The 11359-nt window shown below is 35.1% G+C and overlaps 1 protein-coding gene across 2 annotated transcripts; it reads right to left on the bottom strand.

Moving 5' to 3' along the window:
- On the bottom strand, positions 491-4247 carry LOC107646057. Of its 2 annotated transcripts, XM_016350250.2 has the most exons (7): positions 3922-4247; positions 3363-3691; positions 2743-3187; positions 2576-2581; positions 2046-2347; positions 1215-1572; positions 491-912 (listed from the first exon to the last, which is right to left on the bottom strand). In XM_016350250.2, exons 2-6 carry the CDS (start codon positions 3663-3665, stop codon positions 1237-1239), a joined length of 1392 nt encoding a protein of 463 aa, XP_016205736.1. In that variant the 5' UTR covers positions 3666-3691; positions 3922-4247; the 3' UTR covers positions 491-912; positions 1215-1236. The 2 variants fall into 2 exon arrangements, with proteins under 2 accessions (XP_016205736.1, XP_016205737.1); XM_016350251.2 differs by lacking the exon at positions 2576-2581 and having other exon boundaries at positions 3922-4245.

The following is an 11359-nucleotide window of genomic DNA, read 5'->3' as shown; positions in this document are numbered from 1 at the left end:
TATAAATTTTTTAAATTTTCATTATTGGTAATGTTGTAATTTGGTCGGTCCAATCTCCCCACCCCGCTTCTTTATTTGTCTTATCAGTGTAATGGCATTTTATTAACTTATTTAAGTCTCACAATATTAGACCACGTATTAGTAGTTTAATGTAGTATACGATTTGAGCGAGAGGAAATAATTGTTGCGTAACTATATCTCTTATGCTGTTCCAGCAAGACCTTGTACTAGTAAACTCATGCTACATAGCTAATAATTTTGTAACTAACATAAAACTGAGGGGGGAAAAAACATAAAACTACAAACTAATCTATATAACTTCTATTTGTAAAGGGGGAATGAAAATAAAATTGTCAAGTACATGTTAAAAGATTTATCCATCGCCTGATTTTTTGTTGGGAGATTAATACTACTTGAAACATATATGAAAATGTCAATTCCAATTGATGAATTTTATATAAGTGAATTGTCTCATAGTTGAAAAACAAAATCAATCCATCTAACCGACAAATCTTAATATTGCGAGGAAACTGCGTTGTAGATATCAACCAAATACCAATGAGAACCCTGAATAATTTTGTAGCAAGAGCCAACCAACATACACCTAGAGAAGCTAAACCCCAATAAGCATTCTCTAATAGTACAATATACGCATGAACCTCGTTCTACCAAAATCAATGTTACTACTGAACACAGAGTATGTCTACACAACAATAACCAGGCGGAAAAGCAGTACCACATTACCAGTTTCGGATAACAAAATATTCCATTGAAGTCCTGACAAAACTAATTTACCAGGTAACTGAATTCATCAACCACACTGCATGTCCCATTCTAACCCTACCGTTTATTCAACATACTTACCTACCTTGGCCTCCCCATGCATTATACTTTTCTCCATCAAGCTGGACCCTGAAAATTTTTGGAGTGACATTAAGGTTTACGCAAGAAAAAAAGAATCTGCAGTATCCACTATAGCAAACAGCTTGGTCAACCGAATATAGTACACTGAGTACAGAAGACTAATATATACAAGAAGAATTAAATATACTCAGACTCCAGGTCAAGATTCATATCTGAGGTATGAGGTTCAAAATAATACCACAAGGAGTTACCCAACTGTACAATTAAGAAAGGAACCCACTAATGAAGGCCAATAAACTAAAATTCAAGTTTTTAGCAGGTTTGCAAGACCAATCAATTGAACAACTCACCACTTCATTCACATATAACATTTTAATATCTGTTGAAAGCTTTTGCAAAATCTCCACCACGCCTCTGAAATTCACCAAAATTATCATGAGGCCTGGTAGGATAATTCTCCATGTCTGAGAACCTGTTCCTCGATTCCAAGGGTAAGTTGGGCCCAGCATAGTGAGGATTGACAGCAGAACCATCATATTCGGTGAAATTCTGCTGCTTATAACTGCCAAAACCAGAAGGGATTTGTTGGATTGTGTGCTGTTGATGCCTGTGGGCTTCAAGCTGAAGAAACTCTTCCCATTGTTTAGCATGTGAGACCCTTAACATAGCAACTTTGTTCATGTAGTTCTCCCTCAAGTCTCGAACAGCCTTTCCAGCAGTAAACATAATATTAGCAATCATAAAGTAGCAGTAGGTAAACATCAGACCAGTATTTTGATAAATATAAAACTCATTTTGGAAATAGAGCTCTAGTGGATAAGACAACAGATAATTACAAGCTTAACTACAACATCGGCTGGTTTTTCTTTTCCTCGGTAAAAAATCCAATATATAAAATACCAGAAAAACTTGCAATAAAAGCCAAGGTGCTTGATTATATTATTTTTACTGAAAATTAGAAAATCATAATAAGGAACAAGACTACATTTGCATTCAGTTAAAGTGATTCCTGACAAACACATTTTTAAGTATGACTGTTCAAGTATTCGCAGCATCATATACGAACAAATTAGCAAACAAGTAACATTACATTTGATAGAACCAGCATGGCTTATGCAAGAATGACGATTGTTAATTATGACTCAAGCTGTGGTAAAAACATGAATGATAAATGATCATACCTCACGATGCTTGAAATTTTCTTCATCTTCTTCCCTGTCACGGTTTTTCATTAGCTCAGTTGCCTCTTTCTTATACTCCAACTCTAATTCTTCTAAAGTCTTGGGGGAAGTGCTATAATCAAACTGATGACTGGGTTGGATCCCTGCAGATTCTCTTCTGTGAGAATCCCACCCATCATTCCTATAAGATCCTATGTTCTGATTGCGGCCATCAATTGAATTATATGAGTTCCCTGTGTAAGGGGGCTGTCTTGGAGATCTTGAATGGCTTGACCGACCTCTTGCTCCACTATTACCATAAGCTTCACGAAATGAAGAGTATGTTAAGCACTTGATTCAGGATGCCAACATAGATGGTTTGCTTTAATTCAACAAATTGCACTTGATTCAAGATGCTAACATAGCTTTAATGCAAAAATTATCTTTATATTCGCATAGTGAAACCATGGGAGCCAATCCTTTCAGTAAATATGTTCGTAATGGAGGCAACCCTTCAGGACGGTGATAATGCTTGAAAGCTAAGAACTTACCTCTTGCTGCAAGTAAATTACAAGCAATAGCAACATCATTACAATGCTGGCCATTTCTGTGCAAAGTTTACTCAAAATAATAGAATTGTACAGAATCCTAACAAGCTACGAACATGAGATTACCAGCTTTCTAAGGATGCCGTAAACATATCCTATGCTGTCCCTACCTTGTGGAGAACCTCTTGCAAACTTTTGCATGTCCTCTCGCACGCGGTCTTCAACAGCTCTCTCTTGCCTACCAAACCTTTGTTGAAACTGAGATGCATTTCGCGGTCCAGAATGAGACCTCTGGGGCTCAGATCGTTGAAACCGAGCACCAACAGGACTTTGCTCAGGAGACCTTGACCTGGCCATGTGAGAACTAGAAGTTCCTCTTTGTTCACCCTCCTCTCTAATCTTGTGTACCGCATCAACACCTTTTGCCAAAATTAATCTATCCTTACCACTGACAATAATAAATTTCTCATCCATCTTAATTTTGCAGCCAATTTCCCTTTCAATCTTGTTTAGAACTTTCTCTGTGAAAAGCGCTCTTACATTTTTATCCCTTGCGGGTATCCTTTCAAAGAAATCTTGAGACTTGCGGTTTGCTCCAAGAGTAGTCGGACAACCCTATGTTATCAAGAAAAATGATATTCAACCAAAATAATTATGAGACGTTAATGATATTATACTCAACTAGCAACACCTTATATATCATCAATAGAATTCACAATACAGAAGCGTGAATGTTTGCAAAGGGGTTACAACCCGAAACAAAAGCCGCAGTAGGAGCTGTGATACATACCTGAGTGAAATGCCCTGATTCTCCACAAAGTTTGCAGATCATTTCCTCTTCTTTCCTTTTCTTCCAATTCCTCTCAGTAGCCTTTGACTTAGCCTCCCAAACCTTAGCCTCTCGGCTGGTGAAATCGGTTGGAACAGCATTAGGGTCCCGTGGCTCCTCCTCTTCATCTGAACCAGCATGAGACCTTTTGTTTGATTTTTCCCTATCTTGCGTATTGGTAGGAGCAGATCCCAGAGGACCAGTGTACTCCTTGTAAAGATCACGCAAATCGTCGTCAATATCAGGATCAGCTCTATTTGCCATTACAAGGCCTTATCTATATTGAACTCCTGCATTCCCACACAAAACACAGCAATACTGAAATCCGCATCGTTTAATTAAAAAAATAGATAAATCATGGCTTAATTTATTATTTCTTACGAAGAACACAATAACCGATAATATTTTTCACACCATAATAATCTCAACCGAAGCGTTAGAAAACCTATCAATTACATCAAATTCTAACTACTTCTTAACAACAACAACAATAACATAAAGGAGAAAGTGAAATTGGAACCTGGTGGCCGCTAGAGAGAGTGGCTTCCGCCCGTGGTTTGGAGTTTGGTCGCCACCTATGTGGATGGTGGAGAAAGAAGACTCAGAGAAAAGAAAACAGCTAAGAGATGAGATTATCGAAAATGCATGAAACGAAAGGTAAGAGATGGTGGTAGCCGGTGCGTGTGCGAGAGATAATTTGATTTGAGAAACAGCAGAACGAGAAAGACATGAGTTGTGACTTGTGAGAGTGAAACCCTATGTCTCCTTAGGGGTGCGGCCCAAGGCTCTCAGTCTCAGCCCATCTCGCTTTTTTCTTGCTTAATTCTACGTTCGCCCTTCAAGTTTATGTTATGTTCACGTTAGCCCGTAAAAGCGTAAACTTTACAAAATGCAGATCAAATCCTATAAAATATGATATTTCGAAAACGGTTCCGAGAGAATAGACAACGTGAATAATGAGTTAATTCTTTTATCTTATTTTTTCAGATTTTAACCATCTGCCACTTTACTGATTTCGAAATTTTAAATTTTAAATGGTTGATTTTTAAATTTTAAAATCTGTTAATAATTATTTATCTAATTAAAATATTAATTTTAATTTCACCGTTGGTTTCTCTCTCATCAGTTAGCCTCAAGTCCTCAACGTCACGGATTTTTTTCTTCATCAAATTTTTGGTTTATAATAAAAATAATCATTTACATACCTAATCTAATAAAATGAACATTCACATTCGAAAAAAAGAAAGAAGAATAAAAAAAGGAGAAAAAGGAGAACATAGCAATAGAAGGATGACGACAACAAGACAGCAACAGCCCCACCCAAAGATTACGAGGCAGCATTAGCAACGCCACGTATACAATCCCAAACACATTAATAAGGGTGTTTGTGAAGCAACGATGGCAATGAATGGAACTGTAGTTGAAGGAGCTACGACGATAAGAGTTTGGAGGCGACGACTGTGTCTAGAGAGGGAGAGATCGACACTAGTAAAGGATGCTAGTGGATGTGAGAGCAACTAGCGCGAAAGCGTGGTTGTGGCGGGATTAGGAATAACTATATGTAATATGAACGTGTTTAGGTGTTAATTTTAATTTTTTAAATTTCAAAATCTGTTAATAATTATTTAATTAATTATAAATTGTTGTGATAAGAATGGGACGTGGATGCCCATTCCTATGAGAAGCTAACATTCTCAAGATAGAATGTAATTAATAATGTTGAAGAATGTTAGACTTTCACAAGTATAAATAGAAGGCTTGATCACAAGCCATTTACACAGCAATAACAAATATTCCTACCTCTCTCTTCTTTCATATATTATAATATTATAAAGTCTATTTTCTTCTCTCTCTTCGTGGGTGCTAGTTTATAAATATTAATACATATAATATTATTTAAAAAATATTCTGAGTTAATTTCTTGCCTTCTTGTTGCTGAACGCAACAATGAGTTGCTCTTGAAAAATCATGAAGCGTGCCCAGCTGGCGCCGCCCCATTTCCTGAAGTAAATGCGGCAAATTATCCCAGAAGAGGTAAATGGCAAGGTTTTAATAACAAGAAAAATTATGGAAGGAAAAAGAATTATATTCAAAAGAGAGGATCTCACCAGAAGTGGGATAAAGAAAGAAATATTGGGCATCATTTTCTATGAATATGTGAATTTTTTTTAATTAAATTGGATGTTTCTCTTGAAGTAAGTAGATCCTTCTATATGAATAAGTGGATTTTTTTTAGGGGTGGCAAAGCGGGCCGGCCCGCCCCACCCCGCCAACTAAGATGGGTTCAAAATGCTAGCTTGTCCCACTTTATGGCGGATTGGCGGGTCGGCGGGCTAGCCCGCTTGACTCTTTTTTTTTTGAAAAATAAAATTAATTAAAATTAATCAAAAAATAATAATTAAAAAATTAAATACAAATAAAAAATAGTCAAATTATAATATAAATTTTTTACTATATTTTTTTTTAATTTTTAACTTCAATAAAATTATTCAAAATAATATTTATCAATAGAATCATCTTTATTTTAAAAAAATAAGTCACATAATTTGAGCATATATACGAAATTGTAAAATAAAATAAATAAAGTTAATAACTAAAAGAAGAATTAAAACAAAAAATGAAAAAAAAAAGTGTTTAAAAATTTTATAATTATTAGTTTTATAATAGTAATCACTTTTTTATTTAATAAAAAAAGAAAAATAAAAATCTTTGGCCCGACGGACCGGCCCGCCCCGCCCGCCAAAACCCGCCAATTTGGCGGTGCGGGTTTGGCAGATTTTTTTAATTTGGCGGGATCCAAATCCTAGCCCGACCTGCCTTTTTTAGCGGGTTTAGCGGATCGGCCCGATGGGTTTGACCCGTTTTACCACCCCTAACCCCAAGGCACCTAGTCGATCTTTACCAGGCATCTTTGAAAAAGGATGACAAAGGAAAGGAAACAAATTTTGTTTCAAATGATGCTGAGAATTCCACCACTCATTATGATGTATCTGATTTCTTTGAGGATCTTGAAGGAAATATTGGTCATTTGATCAATGATGGAATATTTTAATATGTGGAATTGTGAAGTATCTATGTAAATAAATAATGTAAATAACTTATTGTTAAGTTTTATTTTCCATGTATTTAAGTTTCAAATGTAATGTATATAAATAATGAAATATCAATGTTTATGAATTTTGAAATCAATAAATATGTCATGTTTTTAAAATAAAATTTTAGTATATGACATTATTTTATGTGCAGTATTTCTTAGAAAAATAATTCCGATCAAGTATTCAATTTAACTGTGCATACTACTCATTTTATTATTATTTGTCTTTGAAGAGAATGACAAGGATATGTAATGAAGATGTATGCCTTGCGGATAGTGCAAATTCGCACACTATTCTTAAAAGTGATATATATTTTACCCATCTTGTGCCAAAAGAAGAATATGTTAATACTATTATTGGCTCGGGCAATGTGATAGAAGGCTCCGGAAGAGCTATAATTTTGTTTCCTGGAGGAATAAAATTCATAATAAATAATGCACTATTGTCTACCAAGTCTCGAAGAAACTTGTTGAGTTTTAAAGATATTCGCCGAAATGGATATCATATTGAGATTATGAATGAGGAAAATCATGAGTACTTATGTATCACAACTCATGATTCAAATAAGAAAGTTATATTAGAAAAATTACCCTCACTTTCATCTAGGTTGTATTATACCAAGATTAGTGCAATTGAATCACATGTCATTGTAAACCAGAAGTTTACTAGCCCAAATGAATTCATAACTTGGCATGATAGATTGGGTCATCCGGGAACAACCATGATGAGGAGAATTATTGTAAACTCTCATGGACATTCACTAAAGAACCAGAAGATTCTTAAAACTAGTGAATTTTGTTATGCTGCATGTTCTCAGGAAAAGTTAATTTTAAGGCCATCACCAGTAAAGATTGGATTTGAGTCCCCTGAATTCCTAGAAAGGATTCAAGGTGATATATATGGACCTATTCATCCACCATGTGGATCTTTTAGATATTTTATGGTCCTGATAGACGCATCTTCGAGATGGTCACATGTGTGCTTATTATCATCTCGCAACCTGGCGTTTGCGAGATTACTGGCTCAAATTATTCTATTAAAAGCACAATTTTCAGAAAATCCAATCAAAGCAATTCGTCTTGATAATGCTCGTGAATTTACTTCCCAAGCTTTTGATGCTTATTGTATGGCTAATGGAATAAGTGTTGAACATCCAGTAGCTTATGTTCACACACAAAATGGGTTAGCAGAATCACTTATTAAGCGCCTCCAATTAATTGCTAGACCCTTGCTTATGAGAACAAATCTCCCAACCTCGGTTTGGGGCATGCTATTTTACATGCCGCAGCACTTATTCGTTTGAGGCCAACGAGTTACCATCAGTTCTCTCCTATGCAATTAGTTTTTGGCCAGCAGCCAAATGTCTCCCATTTAAGAATATTTGGGTGTGCGATATATGTTCCCATTGCACTACCTAATCGTACTAAAATGGGACCCCAAAGAAAATTGGAGATATATGTTGGATATGATTCTCCCTCTATAGTGAGGTATCTTGAGATACAAACCGGAGATGTATTTAAAGCCCGGTTTGCAGATTGTCATTTTGATGAATCAAAATTTCCAACATTAGGGGGAGAGAATAAGCTTCCTAAAAAGGAACTTAATTGGAATGCATCATCCTTGATGCATTTAGATCCTCGATTAGGGCAATGTGAACTAGAAGTTCAAAAGATTATACATTTGCAAAGAATAGCAAATGAATTGCCTGATGCATTTTCCGATACAAAGAGGATAACCAAATCTTATATACCAGCAGAAAATGCCCCAATTCGAATTGATGTCCCAGTAGGACAAGTAACCACTGAAGCAAATTCACGCCAGAAGCGTGGCAGGGCGAAAAATGCCCCAATTCGAATTGATGTCCCTGTAGGACAAGTAGCTACTAAAGCAAATACACGCCAGAAGCGTGGCAGGCCTGTCGGTTCCAAAGACAAAAATTATCGAAAGAGAAAAGAGGTAAATAATATTCCTGTTGGAAAAGACATAGTAGAGACACCTGTAGTTGTCCAAAATTCTGATATAACGCCAGAAGACGTTCAGGTACCTGAAAATTGTGAAAATGACGAGATCTCGATAAATTATGTCTTTACATAAGAGAAATGGGACCGAAATAAGACAATTGTCAATGAAATATTTCCATATAATGTGGCATTAAATATCATGCATGAAAGTAAGGATCTTGAGCAAAGATCAGTCGAAGAATGTCGACAAAGGAATGATTGGCCAAAATGGAAAGAAGCCATGAAGGCTGAGTTAAACTCACTTGCTAAACGTGGAGTCTTTGGACCTGTAGTCCGTACACCTGAAGATGTAAACCTGTTGGATACCGGTGGGTATTTGTGAGAAAACGAAATGAGAAAAATGAAGTTGTGCGCTACAAAGCCCGACTTGTGGCACAAGGTTTTTCACAAAGGCCTGGTATAGATTATGAAGAAACGTATTCCCCTGTAGTAGATGCGATAATATTGCGTTATTTGGTCAGTTTATCTGCATATCATAAACTGCATATGCATTTAATGGATGTGGTAACAGCCTACTTATACGGCTCATTAGATCGGGATATCTATATGAAAGTCCCTGAAGGAGTAAATATATCTAAACCATCCAATGAATATTCACAAAGGTTATACTCAGTCAAATTGCAAAGATCTTTATATGGTCTAAAGCAATCTGGACAAATGTGGTATAATCGTCTTACTGAGTATCTGGCCAAAAATGGATTCAAGAATGATGATATCTGTCCATGTATTTTCATAAAGAAATATGCATCTAAATTCATTATAATTGCTGTGTACGTTGATGATTTAAATATCATTGGGACTCCTGAAGAGATTCTAACAATTATAAAAACTCTAAAAGAAGAGTTTGAAATGAAAGATCTTGGAAGGACTAAATTCTGTCTCGTCCTGCAGATCGAGCATATAAAAAATGGGATCTTTATTCATCAAACAACATACACAGAAAAGATCTTGAAGAGATTTTATATGGATAAGTCACATCCATTAAGTACCCCAATGATCGTAAGGTCTTTGGATGTGGAAAAGGATCAATTCCGTCCTAAAGAAGAAAATGAAGATATCCTTGGTCCTGAAGTACCATATCTTAGTGCCATTGGAGCGCTAATGTATCTTGCTAATAATACACGACCTGATATATCATTTATTGTGAATTTACTAGCAAGGTATAGTTCCTCTCCAACCAGAAGACATTGGAGTGGAATCAAGCAAATCTTTCGATATCTTCATGGGACGGTTGATATGGGATTGTTTTATCCCTATGAATCTAAGTCACAACTAGTTGGTTATGCAGATGCTGGATACTTGTCTGATCCTCACAAAGGGAGATCTCAAACAGGATACCTGTTCACATATGGTGGTACAACTATATCATGGAGGTCCACAAAACAAACGATTGCTGCAACATCCTCTAATCATGCCAAAATACTGGCGATTCATAAAGCTAGTCGCGAGTGTTTTTGGTTGAGGAGTCTGATTCAATATATTCTGTCATCATGTGGACTGATTGATCATAAGATAGCTCCAACTATCCTGTTTGAAGATAATACAGCATGCATTGCTCAACTTAAGGGTGGATACATCAAAGGTGATAGAACGAAGCATATTTCTCCCAAATTCTTCTTCACTCATGATCTTCAAAATCAAGGGACAATTGATGTTCAACAGATCCGCTCAAATGACAATCTGGCAGATTTATTCACAAAGTCACTCCCAAAATTCTTCTTTGAAAGATTGGTACATGAGATTTGGATGCGCCGATTTCGAGACATTAAATGATGTCGACAAGAGGGGTAGACTGTATTCTTTTTCCCTTGGTCAAGTTTTTTTTCCCGTTGGGTTTTTCTTGACAAGGTTTTTAATGAGGCAGTCCCTATCACAAAGGATTTTGTACTCTTTTTTCTTCACTAAAGTTTTTTCCATTGGATTTTCTTTAGTAAGGTTTTAATGAGGCATAATCCTAAATGGGCATCCAAGGGGGAGTGTTGTGATAAGAATGGGACGTGGATGCCCATTCCTATGAGAAGCTAACATTCTCAAGATAGAATGTAATTAATAATGTTGAAGAATGTTAGACTTTCACAAATATAAATAGAAGGCTTCATCACAAGCCATTTACACAGCAATAACAAATATTTCTATCTCTCTCTTCTTTCATATATTATAATATTATAAAGTCTATTTTCTTCTCTCTCTTCGTGGGTGCTAGTTTATAAATATTAATACATATAATATTAATACATTTTATTAGTGTGAGATATTGATGTGATAAATATTATTATTAAAATTATCTATTTACATATTTTCTTTTATATCTAGTACATCTATCTTATTTATTTTACAACAGAAATCTGAATTTTAATTTTAATTTTATTTTTCTTCTTTAAAGAGTTATTCATATTGTTCACTGTATGTATTGTTTATTTATATTTTCTCTTCAAGAAATTATACCATTTTTATCTCAAATAATAAATTACAAAATAACTCAATTATAATTAAAATAATGTCCAATTAAAATGTGACACACCATGAATATTATTTTTGAGGGGGTTAGGTAGAATTCACCAATTAGTATTTGTCAACTTTTGATTGCTAATTAACATTTTTCTTTTATATATAGAGTTCAAATATTATTCAATTATACATGAAGAATGTTAGAAGGCAGTAGATCGCGACGACGTCAGCGCTTCTTGTCATGACCGGGACGATAATATTTAAAAAGATCGAAATTACGTAATAGAGAAAGAATGAAAGAGTGAAAATGTGCTTTAATTAATAGGAGTGAAATTTTTATATTTTAAAAAATAAATATAACACATTATAAAAAATAACTTATATATTATTTTAT

The sequence above is a fragment of the Arachis ipaensis genome, chromosome B06, assembly GCF_000816755.2.
Source record: "Arachis ipaensis cultivar K30076 chromosome B06, Araip1.1, whole genome shotgun sequence".
NCBI lineage: Eukaryota > Viridiplantae > Streptophyta > Magnoliopsida > Fabales > Fabaceae > Arachis > Arachis ipaensis.
Note: the sequence above shows the minus strand (reverse complement) of the source record. Positions and strands in the feature narration are given on the sequence as shown.